The sequence below is a fragment of the Diadema setosum genome, chromosome 7 (genome assembly GCF_964275005.1).
Source record: "Diadema setosum chromosome 7, eeDiaSeto1, whole genome shotgun sequence".
In the NCBI taxonomy this organism is placed as follows: Eukaryota; Metazoa; Echinodermata; class Echinoidea; order Diadematoida; family Diadematidae; genus Diadema; species Diadema setosum.
Genome location: NC_092691.1, coordinates 14179752 through 14198440, shown reverse-complemented (window position 1 = coordinate 14198440; position 18689 = coordinate 14179752). Strand labels below are relative to the sequence as shown.

The 18689-nt window shown below is 41.6% G+C and overlaps 1 protein-coding gene across 1 annotated transcript in view; it reads left to right on the top strand.

Annotated features, from left to right (window-relative positions):
• The window catches only part of LOC140230890 (uncharacterized), a 297769-nt gene that overhangs the window by 65577 nt on the left and 213503 nt on the right, over positions 1–18689 (top strand). Inside the window, exon 5 of the mRNA XM_072311033.1 lies at positions 91–161. Within this exon, the coding sequence (XP_072167134.1) occupies positions 91–161 (71 nt within the window). The remainder of the gene's footprint in view (positions 1–90; positions 162–18689) is intronic.

Sequence of the window (18689 nt, the reverse complement as noted above, 5' to 3'; positions counted from 1 at the left end):
CCTCATGGAATCCTGTCGACAAAGTCGCTCTTGCATCAGTCTGTAATTCTAAACTTTGCTCTTTTCTGTTGACTTTTTCTGATCCCACAGCTTGCAGTGGCCACATAGAAGGTACCATTTTATTGCTACAGTGTGGTGCTTCTGTGGACATTGCAGATGAGGTTAGTATCACAATGCCTTTTCTTTTTTACTCACCTAGGCTAGTATTCTACTGTAAACCAAGGTTTAAACCCATTTTAGACTCTCCTGTGATTAAGCTAGACCTGAAGTTTAACCTTGCATTCTGCTAGCAAGGTTTAGTTAAACCCAAGTCTCGTGGAGGTGTCAAGGCCGAGTGGTAAGAGCGCACATTTCTGAATCGTGTGAGCGTGATTTAGGTTCATGGGTTCGAGCCCCACAAAAGTCAGACATGTTTGCCATTCAGCAAGGCAATTTATCTACATTGCTGCTCTCCACCCAGGAGTATAAATGGGTACCCGGTAGGATGAGAATGTTTATGTTGGTTGATCAGCATGTGCGTGCCTGTAAAATTGCGACTGGCTGGAATGCTTCCCAGGGAGTGGAGAGTGAGAACTGTCAGTGCTGGCGGGAAATAATGTATTCAGAAACCAGGGAAATAATGATAGTATGTAGCGCTTTGAGCACTCTATGGAGTGGATTTAGCGCAATATGAATTCATATTATTATTATTATGAGTCTGTTTCGGGTTTAGATTAAACCTGAATTAGTCTTGGGTCAAGCCAACATGGTGCCCTCAGTGGAAGAAGGAACTCTCCCTCTTTGAGCACTTTTCGCTCCACAAATTCACCTAAATCTGTTATTGGCAGTGTATCAGCCACATGAGTTTGACTTTCTTGGATGGTGAATACTTTTACCGGTATTTATATCAAATAAGTGCATGCTGGGTTTTTTGTTTTTGTGTTTTTTTGTTTTTGTTTTCTTGCGACGACTCGTCAGAAGAGGCTCTGTACATTGCTGGACTGTACTTCCTTGCTTGTGTGTACGTGATGTGCGGCGCACATCACAGGATACATGGTGAGCATAGCGCTATTCCTATCTACTAGCTAGCTTTGAATAGCCAGCAGAGCCATCGCGCCGCTGCGCCGACCGGCGACACTAATCACTTTTCGATTTGCATGTTGAGCCAGGCGTTACCGTGGGTCGACGCAATTTTTACGTACTGCGCATGCGTGAATGTCGACCCTCGGCTCATCACCCAAATTTCGAACGCGTTAACCCCGGTCATCACCGTCCACCCAATTCACTCGCGCCGCGCTCAACCCTCCTTATCTATGATGTCACACTCCTCTCGTGATAGACGAAAAACGTGCGAAAGAGCATGATGACTCTTGGGAAATCCATGCTCAGTTCACCTGTTTTCCTTTTTCTTTCGAGAGAATATTGATATTCTAATTACATGAAAGCTTATGATCTTGATACGTCACAGCAACAGCGCTGACATACAAACTACAGCCTCTGGTACCTACTTTATTTGCCCACTTTCACTGTTTCGCACTTTGCAACTGCATACCGTACTCCCGCACATGCATTTACACGTAATGCTGTACGCAATCAGATCTTGGTGCTTTTGGCCTAGTGCAGCAGTGCATTTACCTTGTAGTCTTACCATGCATCATGTTTTAAAATCCACATTATTCCTCCCAGGATACTTATTCGGCATTTAGTCAAAGACAAAATAAATATTACAAGTGCAGAAACAAGTCACAAATTCTGCATATGTGCATCCAAGGCACAGGTTGCCTCCTGCACACGCCACGAGACGTGACGCCCGAAATCGAAATGTGTTTTAGCAGTGGGTCAACGTACAGACGTGATGCCTTGACGTACGGTTGCGCTTGGCGTCGCAACCCTCTCGTTCACCCAATCGAAAACTCCCTATTGTTGCTGTGTGCGCTGGGTGGGACATGGAAGTCAATTAAATCGTGATTTTGGAATAGATTGATGATTGACCAAACCAGGACCTTGAGTTAGGAAATTGAATAAAAGCTCTTCTTCCAAGGCATGCACTTAAGCACCCGAAAGATTGTGAGTTAATGAAATATGGAAACCATTTTAAGAATTAGAAATAAACAACCCTGTCTCGAAATTAGAAGTAACTGTTAGATTCTAACGTTACCCAGATCTAACTGTTAGGCCTTTCCTACAGCATTGGAATTATAGTCTACTAGGTTCTCTATTCTAGGCCAAGATCGACCTCAGGCTCTACCCTCTAGACTCCTCTAGCCTTAGTTTATTTTCATCGTAAATGATAGTCTAATGTTAGATGTTTCTAACAATTTAGTAAGTTTCGGTAGTTGAGTATTCATTTCGTAGGAAACTCGTACCAAGGCAATTATACCGTGCTGTTGCCAGCTGAGCTCATCAGGCCAGCACTATGTTGACCCATGGATAAGCTAGGCGTAGGCCTAAACCAAGTCCTACATAGGCCTACCGGCACTTATACTAGACCACAACTGAATTATCTACTAATGTTAGTATTGTAACGGTTTTATATTTCTACGAATATGATTAAGTATAGCGTTCAGTACTGTGTTGTGTTTTTGTTATGTAAGCTAGGTAATATGTGACCCGCTACAACAAAAAGGTCCTAAAGTCGCGCTCGGTCGAAGCCGTGAAAATCGAGTTTGAAGTCAGAGCATTAAAATTGGTCAAAACTTACGATTTTCAGATTTTGATATATTATTGGAGTCTAACATGTCTTCTATCTTCTGTCGAAATTTTGAAGCAAAATGATCAAAGGAAAGATTTTAAAATAGCGTTTTTCTGAGCCATGTTTTTTTGGCGTTTCAACAAAGCAGAAACTTGTTTGAAAATTTGGATTGAGCGCCACAGGTAGGTTCCGCCCCTAACAACGACCAGAGTGATCTCATTGGTCAGTTTGCCGCTTGCTGCTAACCGAGGCATGAAGCTCGCACACTGCCCAGTCGACTGGTGCGTGCCAGCGGAGTGCGCTATGCTCGGCCGCTTCTCACATCCTGGTCACTGATTGGTTGGTGAGGAGACCGCCGACGCTGATGTGCTTGAATGAACTCTTCGGGGGTTGCTAGGGCTTACCTTCTATTGTCCAGAGGTGAAAACTCACTTGTGTGTCCCTTGATCGCGATTGCGTTGAAAGGAAGACTTTTAGGGCACTTTTCTCGAAACAGTGATTTTCCAGACGTCTCGACATGCTCTCTTTTAAACATCGATATCTCCGCAGCCGATTATTTTTATAAAATGTGTTATATATCAATTTAACGCAGAAAGATTAGGGGATTATATCATGCAATTTTCAAATAATCGACCTCGCCCGACTTTAGGATCATTTTGTTGTAGCGGGTCACATATGCTCTGTTGTGTAAGCTAGGTAAACTGCCAGCTCAGCATCTTCTCTGTCTCTTCTCTTCTCTTCGACTTAATTAGCTTGTCTATTGTCTCTTATGTTGTTCTTTGTCTCTCGTCTCCTCTTCCTCTCTCACTCGCTTATGTTGTTCTTTGTTCTTGTCCAGTCTCTCTCTCTTCCCCTCTCCTATGTTGTTCTTTGTTTGTAATCTGGTCCATCTCTCTTCCCCTCTCCTATGTTGTTCTTTGTTCCCCGTCTAGTCTCTCTCTCTCCTCCTCTCCCTTCTTGTTCTTTGTTTCTTGTTTACGCTGGGTCTGGTGTGTCTAATTTGACGGTCTGCTTTGTAAACGTGATTGACAGGTACCTCTACTGATGGTCACTGCCAAGGGCACTATAAATAGAGCAGGGTTTCCCTTTGTTAGGCAGATTGAGACAAGATTGCAGATTGAGCTAGAGATTGAGATTGCATTCAGATAGGCAGATTACTGTGAGTGAGATCAAGTTCGGGAATTAGTGTCAGACTTCGGCAGATCACAAGGATGACAATGTTATACCGTGTATATGTATTGAATGTTATGTGGAGCAGGCGAGTGTCATGTCGCCTTAATAAAGTCATTGTGAACCGGAATCTTGAGTCTTAGTGCAGTCTGTCATGCTTCAACATCCCTTCAACAGTCCGTGAGGCCCGCTACCAACCTCATCTATCATGGAATCTCAAAGGAACAATACATGTCTTCTCACACTTCTCAGACCCAGTACATCACAATCACAATCTCTTAATAACTATACCACATACGACTATCCCCGCGTTCACATTGGTCCCCGCGACGCGGGGACAGCCACAAGAGATCTTATCTTTTTTACGACTGACCGTTCACATTGGTATCTCATCTGTCCCCGAGCTGTGGGGGCATTTTGGGGCTTGGAGCGAGCTCTGCCACTTGAATCCAGGCATAGCGCATGCGCACATTTGATGACCACAGCTGGACGCTATCAATTGCGCCCCAAGGTCACTCTCCCCTCCAAATCTTGTCCCCGTACCCGCCTTGCTTCGCGGGGACGAGGGGACAAGTCCCAGCGAGCGTTCACATTATGGTTTTTGAGGAGAAAGTCCCACAGCTCGGGACTTTCCCCGCCTCGCGGGGACCAATGTGAATGCGGGGTATGTTCCGGAGAGAGACCCTGTGACAGTATCTCGCATACACGCGGCGAGCGGCCAGCTAGCTGTAACGTTAGTATCCAGCCACTCGTTCCATACATGCCGTCGATTCAATGCACGCTCTGCGTGCTGATATTGTGCTGCTTGTTCAGCCATCGTTAGACTCGAATCAAACTCGAAATAAACCTCCTCCTGGGTAGGTTTAATTTAAACCCGATTTAGACTACAGCTTGACTTAGGAGAATACAAATTAAACTGAGACTAAAGTGGGTGTAACTGGTGTTTTAAACCCAGGTTTACACCCAGTTTAGACCTAGACGTTGATTTAAACGCGGTCTAAGTTTTTAGCAGAATACAGGCCGTAGAGTTTGCCCTCAGCAGATAAACTTGTTGTGTTGCATATAGTCATGTGTCATGAAGAATTCTAGCTTATATGTATGACAGGCATTTTGATGTATAGATATAATATGAAAGCCCAGGGTCTGATGTCTTCCACATAGGAGCATTTACTGTTCTCACAAGTACTATGTATTTGTCTGCTGGTATTTTTTCTCCCTTAGCTCAAAGCATTAGCTTATTTTGTTTCCAGGTGCTTTTGAAATCACGTTCTAGCAATTATTATACCCCCATCCACACATAGGTAGTGTGTATTGGGGTATATAGGAATCACTCTGAGGGCGGGTGGCTGGTCGGTTGGTCAGTCAGTCAGTCGGTCAGTGTGTTGTAAACTCTTGTGGATCGAACCACTTTCATTTTTTGAGCAATTGACCCCAAATTTAGCACGTGTGACCGCTATCAAAGGTAGATGTGCAAGACACCATTTTCATTATTATCACATAATGCATTGCCATGGCAACGGCATAATTTCATAAAGATATTTAGATTGAACTACTCTAATATTTTGAGCAATTAACCCCAAATTTGGCATGTGTGACCGCTATCAAAGGAAGATGTGCAAGATATCTTTTTCGTTAGCAATGCATAATTAAAAAAAAAGCTCTTTCAAAATGTTGTGGATCGAACTATTCTCTCAGTTTTATAGCAGTTCAGTTGAAATTTGAGATACGATCAGTGTAATGTGTGGTTGTGCAGGACGTCTTTTTTTTTGGTGAATAAATCTGTTATACCAATCATACAAAAATATGTGGATTGACCTAACTCCCAGAGTTTTTTAGTATTTGACTTGCATTTTGGCATATGTGATCACTACAGTATGTAGATGTGCAGAACACATCTTCTGTCAGTTGAACAATGCATTTCCATGGTAACAGCATTTTTTCACTAAAAAGAATACAAAAATATTATAGATTCAGCTAACTCCCTCAGTCTTTGAGCATTTGGCTTGAAATTTGGCACATGTGCCAGCTGTTGTACGTTGATGTGCAAACTTAATCTTTCGTCATTGTTAAACTATTCAAATTCATGAAATTCTTCCATCAAGATGTTTTCATTGCAACTGATTGACAAATTGCCGTACATTGACATAAATAATCACTGAAATGATCAGTGTTTTAGTAGTAGCCATGATAAAAAATCATGGGCGTACGTTCTCGAGCAGGATTCAAACTTACAACCTCCTGATCCCTGGACAGGTGTCATCTCTACCAGACCACCGAGCTTTCGCTCGACAGCAAGTGTTGGTTCTAATCCTCATAGCATGCAGCAGGTACTGCTTAATTATTCATATTCATGAAATTCTGCCGTCAAGATGTTTTCATTGCAACTGATTGACAAATTGCCCTACATCGACATAAATAAGCACTGAATTGATCAGTGTTTTAGTAGTAGCCGTGATAAAAAAATCATGGGGGTACGTACACGAGCAGGAGTATGTACGATGGCAAGGTGCCAGACTTGGGGAAGGGGGAGCAGGGTAGAATGGAAAACTTTCAACAAAAAGAAACCGCTTGCTCTGGCACATTAGGCCATGGGATGACCCCGATTTTTGTTCAGTTTTGTTGCAATGCACGGTTTGGTCTTAAAAGTGTGTTTTCTTTAATATGCGTATCATATTTGTGAATTTTCATTTTGTAAAGACTTGCACATTGATTAACGAAAAACTTGCTAATTGATTTTGATGCCATTCACAGCCATCTAACATCAATTCGTAGGTGATTCGATGAAATTCATATCAAATATTGCATTTAGCCAATCAGAGCAAAGATAACGTAAACTGTGTATTGATGAGCCAAAATATCCAGTGCGGTGCATGGCACATCATTGGGACAACATGGAGTGCTGTATGCACATAGCAGTTCAGCACAATCAAACTTGACAATATTTTCATCCAGTTTGTGGTTACAATTTGTAAATTGTGCAGAGAGGTGGAAAGAGCTGTCTGGCTTTTACAGAGATGTGACACATTTGTGACCCTGCATCACAAAACCAACAAAATGTCGCCAGATATTGATTTTTAGTTAAAGGGACTGTACAGTTCTGGTCGAGGTGAGGATTTAGCTTTTAACGTTTTGCGAGATATTCAGAAACCACTCTATGATATGTCAAAGAGCATGCAGTTCTAAGGGGTATCAAAAGTTTATTCGATGAAAATCGGTTTTGAAATGGCTGAGATATCCAAAAACAAGGTGAAACAAAGAGATCCTAATAAAGTTGGGGCATGTTGCCTTTTATTATTAGCACTTTTTTTGATATCTCAGCCATTTGAAAACCAATTTTCATCAAATAAACGTTGAATCCTTCTTAAAATTACATGCTCTTTCATATTTCACAAGAGGCTTTTCATTATCTCACTTAAAAATGTTCAAAACATGAATCCCCACCTCAACCAGTACTGTACAGTCCCTTTAAGGGCAGATTCTAACAGAGCAGACTCTAATCTTCGAAATGAATTATAACTCATTTCAAATGAACTCCCCTAACCTATCTAAATACTGGAAAGAAAGCACACTCTGGAAAAGTGTGAAATGAGAAAAGAGGCTCTGAAGTACAGAGTCTATTCAAGCACATGATCTTTACCAAGGCGTGCTAGGTGTGCACTGTGCAATGAAAGGGACAAAACACATTACATAAACCACTGGAGCAGCAACATCGCAGGGATTATCAGATTAAGCTGAATTTGAGCATGTTATATTAATATGTTCTGTCCATGATTAATGCCAACTTTTAAAGCAGTAGCATTATCCTTTTAAAAGTTATTAGACTTGAAATTGAGGATATGCAAAGGATTTCAAGAGATTAAAAGGGGCCTTTCAGACATACCTGATCATTCACTCTCTCCCAAAAAAGGGTTGCAGAAAAACTGCAGAAAATGCACTTTCCCATTAATGTTATGATCCCAAACTAAAGAATAATGTAGAAGAATGATAGCTCTTTTAGAAAATCTGAAAAACTCAAGATTGTTTCTGTTGACCCATTTCACCTTTTTTTGAGCCCTCGCATAAAATCGAGGAGTGCGACTTTTTGGGTGTGACTGGATTGGAATAGAAGTTTGGTTTTTGAATGACAATGTCAAGTTGATTTGAATATCGTTGTCAATCGAGCAAATTACAAGCTGTACTATGCGTATCAAAGTACCAACGCTTCACGAATGTTGTGAAGCTGGCTTCAACTGAAGTAAAAGAACTCAGGCTCAAAGTTTCCAGCAAGCTTTTGCTTCTACTGAAAGTTCCAGTTTAAGTCTTCATGAAGGAGGTAGGATACTCTAACATTTTACTCACTTAACATTTGTTTTTTTTCGGTAAATTACCTAATAAGCTTCACTGAATGGTTAGGCCACATACATGTATTTGGAATTGTTTGTAGTGTTGTCATGATTGTATGGAGTCCCAGGTTTATGATTGATGGTGAGTATGAGTGATGATGGTAGTATTGAAGCTGATCAGCAAAATACAAGGAAAATGTTCCCTGGACTCACTTGGCACCTTGTCTTCCAGTGAGAGACTCATGAAGCTCATTCTTTACTCATTGCAGGCACAGAGAAAATGTCTAAGGGCTTGTGCCGAAAGGGTGGGTTGGATGGTGGCGCGTTGTGTTAATGGGAACACCACCCTTCGTCCAAAGCCCCCCCGGTTTTGCCGAAAGGGTGCGTTGGGAGCGTTGGGTCGCGTCGCGTTGCCTGGAATCCCACCCTTCGTCCAAAGCCCCCCCCCCCCCCCCCCCCCCGGTTTTGCCGAAAGGGTGCGTTGGTACTTTTTCTCATGTAATATTAAAAGACGAGTTTTGAATTTATATTTAATATATATCAAACAACCATTTTAAAGAGACTATCGGATGATGACTAGACCAACTGGTTATTAGACCAACTGATATTAAACAGTCTATTAGACCAACTGGCTGTAGACCAAGTGGTAATAGAGTTTAAACCTATCCGGACGATAGCCTCTTTGAAATGGTTGTTTGAAGGTTAAATATAAATTCAAAACTCGTCTTTTAATATTACATGAGAAAAAGTACCAACGCACCCTTTCAGCAAAACCGGGGGGGGGGGGGGGGGGGGGGGGCTTTGGACGAAGGGTGGTGTTCCAATTAACGCGACGCGCCACCACCCAACCCACCCTTTCAGCACAAGCCATGTCTAAGAGGGGACATGATCCAGTCTTCGTTAGTCTAGCTAGGTACTTACTACTACCTAAGGACAGTAAAGGTAGACTTCATCCACAGTCTTTCTTTATGCAATCTTGGTATCAAGGAACAAGAAGCCACCCTTGAAATTATTCACCATTCACTGTTGGTTGAATATCCAGATCAGTTTTTATGCCTCCGCCAAGAAGTGGTGCCGAAGGCATTGTTTTCGGGTTGTCCGTCCGTCCGTCCGTAATGAATTTTGTGGACAGCGTAACTAAAAAACCTTTTGAGGTATCCTAATGAAACTTGGCATGTATGTGTATTAGGGGGTGAAGTTGTGCCTATCAACTTTGAGGTGCACATGCTCAAGGTCAAAGGTCAAAAGGTCAAGGTCAAATGCTTAAAATTTCACTATTTCCCCCATATCTATGCAATGCCTGAAGATATTATCTTGAAACCTAGTGTATACATGTATTACCCAATTAAGATTCTCTGGTGAAAGTTTGGGGTCATGAGGTCAGAGGTCAAAGGTCAAAAGATCAAGTAAAAATGTGAAAATTTCATTTTTATGCCTCCGCCAACAAAGTGGCCAGAGGCATTATGTTTTCGGGTCGTCCGTCCGTCCGTCCGTCCGTACGTCCGTCCCGTTTTGTTTTTGTCGATATCTCAAGAACCGTGAGGTGGTTTTGCATCAAACTTGGTATGAGGGTATATCCCGGGGGGATGATACTTTGTTTTGATTTTAGTGTCATGGGGTCAAAGGTCAAAGGTCACACGTTATTTTGTGAAAAAAGGTTGAAATTTCATGTTTTTCTCCATATCTCGCAAATGGTTCAAGGTATCTTCATGGAACTTAGTATATATGCATATACCGATGGGCAGTGATTATCTAGGGAAGTTGGGGGTCATGGGTCAAAGGTCAAGGTCAACTCCTCAAAATATCACTACTTTCCTTATATTCATGCAATGCCTGAAGGATTTTTTTTAACTTGATGTACGCATGTATAACCCAATATATATTCTGTGGGAAGTTTCTTGCCAAAAGGTCAAAGGTCAAAGGTCAAGTGAGAGTGCTAAATTGCACTTCTTCCTCCATATCTCAGAAGTAACTCAAGGTATTATCATGAAACTTACATATTTATGCATGTTCTACCTAACAGTGATTCTCTTTGGAGCTGTGAGGTCAAAGGTCAAAGGCCAGGTTTAGATAATAGTATTTTACCATTTAATACTGAAATTATACTTTTTCTCAATATCTTGAAAATTACTCAATGCATAAACTTATAAAAGGGTCAGAAGTCAAGTAAAAATCATCAGTTCCCACAAATACCTGCTCTCTGATGTTTTAATCATTCATCCAATTGAACTTAGTTATAGGAAAGTGAACATTCAGCACATTTGTGGCAAACCTGTCATTTTAATATTTTGCCAGTTGTGTGAAACTGTCATCACACATTGTCAAGACATTGTACTGTAGACCTATTAGGAGAACCATGCATTATGGCGGAGGCATGCACCAGTCGCCGTAGCGACATTTCTAGTTTTCTCCATATCTTGGAAATTGTTTAAGGTATCTTCATTGACCATAGTATATATGCATGCACTGACTGGCAGTGATTATCTAGGCAGTTTTGGGTTCATGGGGTGAAAGGTCAAGGGCAACACTTCAAAATTTTACTATTTCCTTCGTATATATGCAATGCCAGCAGGATTATTTTTTTTTTTAAATTTAGTGTATGCATGTATATCCGAATAAAGATTCTGTGGGAAGGTTTTTTTTTTTTTTTTTTTTTTTTTTGCCAAAAAGGTCAAAGGTCAAAAGGTCAAAGATCAATTGAAAGTGCTGAACTTACTTCTTCCTCCATATCTCGGAAGTGGATCAAGTTATCTTGAAACTAAGTACAAATTTATGCATGTTGTGCCTGACAGTGATTCTCTTATGAATTTTGGGGTCAAAGGCCAGATGAAAATGGTAACAATTTACTATTCAATACAGAAATTGCACTTTTTCTCCATACCTTGAAAACTACTCAATGCATAAACTTATGAAAGGGTCAAAGTTAATGTTCTCCTGTTCATCCAATTTAATGTAGGTTAAGGAAGGTGAACATTCAACACATTTGTGACAAACATGTCATTTTAATATTTTGCCAATTTTGTGAAAATGTAATCACACATTGTCCACATGTACTACCGGTATAGACCTATTAGGAGAATCATGCATTATGGCGGAGGCATACTAGTCGCCATAGCGACATTTCTAGTTTTTTGTTTGTTTTTGTTTTGTTTTTTCCAGCCAAGTGTTCATTCAGTTACCTGGAACAATTTACCCACACCCCTTGAATCTTGATTTGTGGACGACAAATTTAACAACGTTATCCCATTGAGGTCGAGTCCCGAGTATACTGTGGCAGGTGTCTATGGGAAGTGCGTGTTGCAGCAAAATCAGTGTGTCCTTAACAGGTCAAGAAAAAACAAAATATTACAATTGGACAAGCATTAGCCTTGAATTGAGGAAACCAAATCATCTAAAAATGTGACGGACCTAGTAATTCGCTAAAATATTTGTAATTACACAAAACTAGCACTGTAGCAGCTGAAAGCAAAGAAAATTTGCCAGGCATGATGGCCAATGGATCTGCCACAATTGATTTTACATTACATCTATAGGTTCTTACTGGACACCATGTGATGATTAATTGGGTTCAAAAGTAAATTTTTACTTCTAGTCATTTCGTTCATAACCACATACTGCTGTACTGCATGGTATGATCATGAAAAATGTTTGAGCAAGTAGGGCACATTGTGAAGTAGCACATATTTCATACTAAGTGTGTTTGTCTTTCCACTGTATGCTATGTGTACATAAAGGCCGTGTCACACCTCTCCGGGCAAGCTACTCATGCTTGTTGCGAGGAGGGATTTTCTAGTACGCAGGAGAATTTCCCGGGGCGGACAAGAATGTTTGCGAGTTTACTAGACGTGTGCTGCTTATCTTCTACTTGCGTGTATTCCGTGTGACCTGCCTGAGAGCTTTGAAACCGATCGTTTTCTGTTACGAGTGAGTTACAGGTACTGAGAAGTACTTGCGTTAGAGTTGCCTGAGAGGTGCTGCCGGTAAGGGTCTCCTACTGGTGTTCTGCGTGTACCTCTGTGAGCGAACCCCACGACTCACTCGGAACAAGTTTTGAGCATGCTCAAGGCCTTGTCATAACGTATCTGGGGAATTTTTTCGGCTTGTCTTGTGGGGAAACAAATTTGCTACCCGGAGCTCTCCGCAGTTGGTCTGCACCTGACAGTACCTACTTAGCACGTATCTCGCCTTTAGTTACCCGGAGGTGCGCACGCAAGTCCCATTAAACGCAGCCAAGTTTTGAGCATGACCAAAACTTTTTCCGGGTGAGTCGCGGGGATGCCCAGAGAGATCAACGCAGAACGCCAGTGGGAGGCCCTTAGCGGCAGCACCTCGCAGGCAACTCCCGCGCAGGTACTTCGCAGTCCCTGTATGCAGCCAAGATAATGACATTCTGTAGGACTTCTGCCATTCCTTCAGAGGAATTCCTTCACTGAGTTGTCAGCACCCACGCGACTGGTACACAGGTCACACAGTATACCCGTAAGTAGAATTCAAGTACCGTAAAGTTCTGTGTATAAGACGCACCCGTGTATAAGACGCACCCCTACTTTCATACCTAAAATAAAAAAGATAAAAAAAACACGAAAATTTCCACGCAAATATTGCGTGTGTCATATATATTATTTCAGCTCCAAATTTCCCTAGAATGCAGCATTTATTTGCTCTATATTTCGTTTCCTTTTATACTTTCTTTAACGTTATTCATCGGACATCGGCAAAATATGGAAGACGCAAAATGCGAGACTTGTCTCGGTACTCACTTGCTATTGTTTCGCCTTTCAATGTATCATCGTACTCATGAGTGTACAGTACGATCTTTGCTATCATACATAGTGTGTCTCGCATATTCTTAGGAAAAAAAATACCAGTGTTTCGCTCATTCCATTGGTTGGGTTTCTGCGTAGAGATTTTGGGAGGGATGTTGAGTTTTAAAATGAGCAGAATATATTTCTGATCATCCTCGGGCAATGTGCTGCCATGGTATCACAATGACACATCTGTTTGTTTGTTTGTTATACCCCCGCCAAACGAAGTTTGAAGGGGGTATTGACCGATTCTGTGACGCGCTATGTGTATTTTTGGCATGGGCAGTGCCATTACTGCGGTGTCTCAGCCGACCCCCCCCTCCTCTCTCCCCACCCCTCTCACGCGCGCAGAATGAAAAACTGATGCATGGTTGCTTTAGCCAATGGGCATCTCGTACTGAGTGCGCGAATGCTTGCTTAGTGCGCGAACCTTTGTTACAAGTGCGCGATAAACATGTTGCCCGTGGGGTGGGGGAGAGCAGGGGGGGTCGGCTGAGACACCGCAATTTGAGCTCATGGCTGCGCCCAGTGCCATAAAATGTCTGCTGCCCTCAACGAACCCGAATCGGTCAATATAGGAATCAGCGGACGTTCGAGCGGTCGGGCGGTCGGGCGGTCGGTCCGTTGCAAATCTTGCGTCGCGAACTACTTCCTCAGTTTTCAACTGATTCCCATAAAACTTGGCACAGATGTGTGCCTTGGGTTGTAGATGTGCAAGATGTATTTTTTGACAGCACCCAAAAGTACGTTGCCATGGTAACGGCATATTATGGGCAAAAATGGGTACAAATCTTGCGTTGCGAACTCCTCCCACAGTTTTTGATCAATTTTTATGAAATTAGGTACAGATGTTCATCTGAATATGTTAATGTGCAAGACACATATTTCCGCAGTGGCAAAAAGTGCGTTGCCATGGTAACGGTATGTTATTGGTAAAATATAGGGCAAAATGCTTCATGGCAAAACTGCTTCATCAGTGTTCTTCCAATTCTCATGGAATTCATATTGAATGTTTGTCTTAGGATATAGGTCAGCATGACACATTTCTTGACAGTGACAAAAAGTATGTTGCCATGGTAACAGCTCACATATTATGAGCCAAAATGATGGAAAATTTTGTGTTGCAAACTACTTCCTCAGTTTTTGCCCAATTTCCATGAAACTTGGTACAGATGTGTGCCTTTGGTTGTAGATGTGCAAGACGCATTTTTTGACAGTACCCGAATGTACGTTGCCATGGTAACAGCATATTAATGGCAGAAGATCAAGGAAAGATCTTGCGGATTTAAGTACTTCCTCAGTTTTTTGACCAAAGCTTATGAAATGTGGCACACACCTTGATCTTGGTGGGAAGATGTGGAAGACATATTTTTCGGACGTGTCGGAAGCTGCGTTGCCATGGTAACGGCATATAAATGGCAGAAGATCAAGGAAAGATCTTGCGGATTGAACTACTTCCTCTGTATTCGACTGAAGCTCATGAAATGTGGCACACACATTGGTCTTGGTGGGAAGATGTGCAAGACATATTTTTTGGACGTGTCGGAAGCTGCATTGCCATGGTAACGGCATATTAATGGCGGAAGATCAAGGAAAGATCTTGTGGATTGAACTACTTCCTCGGTTTTTGACAAAAGCTTATGAAATGTGGCACACACAATAGTCTTGGTGGGAAGATGTGCAAGACATATTTTTCGGACGTGTCGGAAGCTGCGTTGCCATGGTAACGGCATTTAAATGGCAGAAGATCAAGGAAAGATCATTACTTGGGTAAGACTGTCGTCACGGGGCGGGGGTATTAATCACCTTCAGTGATATTTTTGTTTTGTTTTGTTTTTTGAAAGAATATCAAATCACCAGTTTTGCTGGATGAGCTTACACCATCAGGTCAGGATAGGGCATCGGTTATATTCAGTTATAATTTTAGTCATATTTGTGTTTGAATTCAGAGCATTTTTGTGTAATAATGTTTTATTTGATAATGTTTGTATCTGTTTTACATTGATATAGCTGATTCTGGGTGCATGCACTGGTCGGGGAGGAAGGTCTCGAGCCTCGGTGATTAAGTTTGCCTTTTCCTCCCCTGGCAACCAGCAGCATGCACCTGGAACCACCACAATTTTCATATCATGTAATACGATTTTCTGTTTGTATTTTATGTCAACTTGTATTGTATATTGAATTGCCGAATAAATAATAATAATAATAATAATAATAATATTGACGCATGTCAGACTGGAAGGTTCATTACGAAAAATAAGAAAAACATCAACAAGTGTAGCAGAGGGATCGTACGGCGAGACCTAAGGTGCGTACGGTAATTACACTCACTGTTGTTTCGCCTGGAGGGATTACCAGTAACATGTGTGTCTCTTGTACCAAGGAGGTTTAAGAGATGGAGTTCCAACTGGCTGTAATTATTCAAACAGTTGTCACTTTTCTATTGATGTACAAAAGAATTCCACAGGTGCATCTGTGCCTTTGGTGGCGGGGTTTGATGCCGCCGTCTTGCTGAGCAATCTGAAGATTCATTTTGAACGTGAACTTAATGTTGGCTATAATTTGCTTGTTTATCTATTAAATGAAACGAAATCTCACTTAATGATAAAGCTCATTAAACAAAGGTCAATCCCTTCAAGAAATATGTGCAAAAGTGTAAATCAGAGCTGTATCATGTGAAAGTGTTTAAAACTGTACCCTCCCGGAAAGCCGGTTTTATCACTTTTCCACTTAATTCCTCCAAATAAAACTGATATGGAATAATCTTCGAGTATAATTCTATATTAATAGATATATCAGATTAGTGGCCGGGCACGGCCAGTCGAGTAATTTTCATTTCATTTCATCATTTTTTGCGCAATTTCTATTCGCGCATCCCTGTGTCTTTACCATTATATACCACCTATCTTTTATAAGTAGGGATGGCGAAAAGTAATTACCATCACAAAGACATATTTTCGTTAGAAAGTGGCTGATGATTATGCAATGAGACATGAGTCAATTGTCTTCCTATCTGCGCGGCAGATCCAGTTTGCCACATGCTTCAAATACTTTCGAGTGGCGGCATCAAACGTGACTTCAAAGGGAATACGACAGTTGTGACTCCATTCTCTTGAACCTCCTTGCTTGTACCATGCTTGTGTGCACAGTGCGAGCCTTTTTGCAAAAGGCAGCTCGCTATAATTTCAGCACACGCACACAGAGAGCAATGGACTTGCACACACAGCGCGCAACGGGCAAGCGCGCTCCGATCCGATCGCTGTGCACACACGCGAGTCCATTGCGAGAGCCTCTCTGCAGCTGCAGCTGCTGCCTATGCAAAAGGCTTGCTAGCTAGCTAGCTAGCTAGCTACAGTGTAGCTATGCTATCCTGGCTGGCCTCGTGAAGAGCAAACAAAAGCCATGGATAAGCATGCATGCTTCACACATCGTTCACATTACGGTGACATAGTGTCGATCCTACTCCATATTTTACAGCTTTTATTTATGGCCATATTGATACTAGTACATTGATAAGTTTTACAATATTGGTAATTTAGTAATGATACCTGTACATCGCGTATTTCAGCTACTAGGTTGGCTGTTGGTATAGTCTGGGTGCCAAAGCCACTTTTTGGGCCTAACCTTGTTTTACCGTCCACCCAATGTTCTTTGATGGTTTTGCCCTATTTCGAGGGTGCTGAATCCGAAACTGGATGATGCAACTCTTGCATCCTTCAGGGTTTTGAGATATTCAAGATGGCCGCCAAAATGGCCGCCCAAACCGGAAATTCCCATGTATTTCCTTCTAAATGGTGAAAAATTGAGAACAATTGATGGTTTTACCCTATTTCGAGGGTGCTGTATCCAAATCTGGATGATGCATTTCTTGCATCCTTGAGGATTTTGAGATATTCAAGATGGCCGCCAAAATGGCCGCCCAAACCGGAAATTCCTACATATTCCCTTTTAAATAGTGAGAAATTGAAAACAATTGATGGTCTTACCCTATATAGATGGTGCTGAATCCGAATCTGGATGATGCAACTCTTGCATCCTTGAGGGTTTTGAGATATTCAAGATGGCCGCCAAATTGGCCGCCGAAATGACCGCCAATTAAAACCAGAAATTCCGATGTATTTTCTTCTAATTGGTGAGAAATTGAAAACAATTGATGGTTTTACCCTGTTTGGAGGGTGCTGAATCCGAATCAGGATGATGCAACTCCTGCATCCTTGAGGATTTTGAGATATTCAAGATGGCCACCAAAATGGCCGCCAAAACGGAAAATTCTCACGTATTTCATTCTCAATGGTGAGAAATTGAAAACAATTGATGGCTTTACTCTATTTTGAGGGTGCTGAATCCAAATCTGGATGATGCAACTCTTGCATCGTTGAGGATTTTGAGATATTCAAGATGGCCGCCAAAGTGGCCGCCGAAATGACCGCCAATTAAAACCAGAAATTCCGAGGTATTTCCTTCTAAATGGTAAGAAATTGAAAAACAATTGATGGTTTTACCCTGTTTGGAGGGTGCTGAATCCGAATCTGGATGATGCATCTCCTGCATCCTTGAGGATTTTGATATATTCAAGATGGCCGCCAAAATGGCCGCCAAAACCGGAAATTCTCACATATTTCATTCTCAATGGTTTAAAATTGAGAACAATTGATGGTTCTATCCTATTCCGATTTCAAAATGGCCGCCAAAACCGGAAATTTCCACGTATTTCAATTTTAATGTTTCGCAATTCAGAACAATTAATTTTTATTGATGATTCTACCCTATTTCGATCACTGTGCTGAGTGCGAACCTGGACGATACCACCCTTGCATCATTGAGAGTTTGGAGATATTCAAGATAGCCGCCAAAATGCTCGCCAGAATGGTTAGAAATTGATAACAATTGATGGGTTTACCCTATTTCAGGTTTTCGTCAATGGCAAAATCTAAACCCAACCATACTCTGCTGATAAACGAACGCATATTGTACATCCCAGTTCAGGGGCAGATCTAGCTTTTTATAAAGGAGGGGGCTGGGGGCGGTATGCGAGGGAGCGTGAGCGAGGGGGGGGGGGAGGGTGTGGGAGGGGGGTGTCCCCCCTCCCACAGTAGGGAGAATTTTTGAAAATCTGTGTGTGAAAATGGCATTTTCTTGCATCTAAAACACCACTATTTTTGGTATAGAGGTCATTGCCATAAATAGAAAAAAATAAAATAACAAGTTAAAAAAAAAAGATAAGATAAAAAAAAAATGGTCCCCGGATTTTTTTATTTTTTTTATTTTATTTTTTTTTTTGGGGGGGGTTGCAACCCCCAACCCCCCCCCCCCCCGTAGATCCGCTTCTTCAGTTTGAACATTCTGTACTGTGAAACCAGCTTTACTGGATATCTTGGAGTTTGTAAGATACAGCTGTGCCAGGAATGAATCCTGCAAGACTACAGATGCGGTTGAATATTACGCTGTTTCATCTACATATCATGGATATGTTTTGAACACTAACAATCAGTGGACAAGACATACCCATCTCGATCATATTGTGATAGTGATGTAGACAAGTTTACTGAAATTCCCAACATTACCTGTTTTAATCCATGAACAGTTTAATCGTTTCATCCATGAACACTCACATTGGTTGATTGGTTTATATTGGTGGTGTTGATGACATTGTTGAAGACAAGAGTTGGAAGTTTTTATAGTTCTGCTTCAAATTTTTCTTCAATATGATGTAATATCATA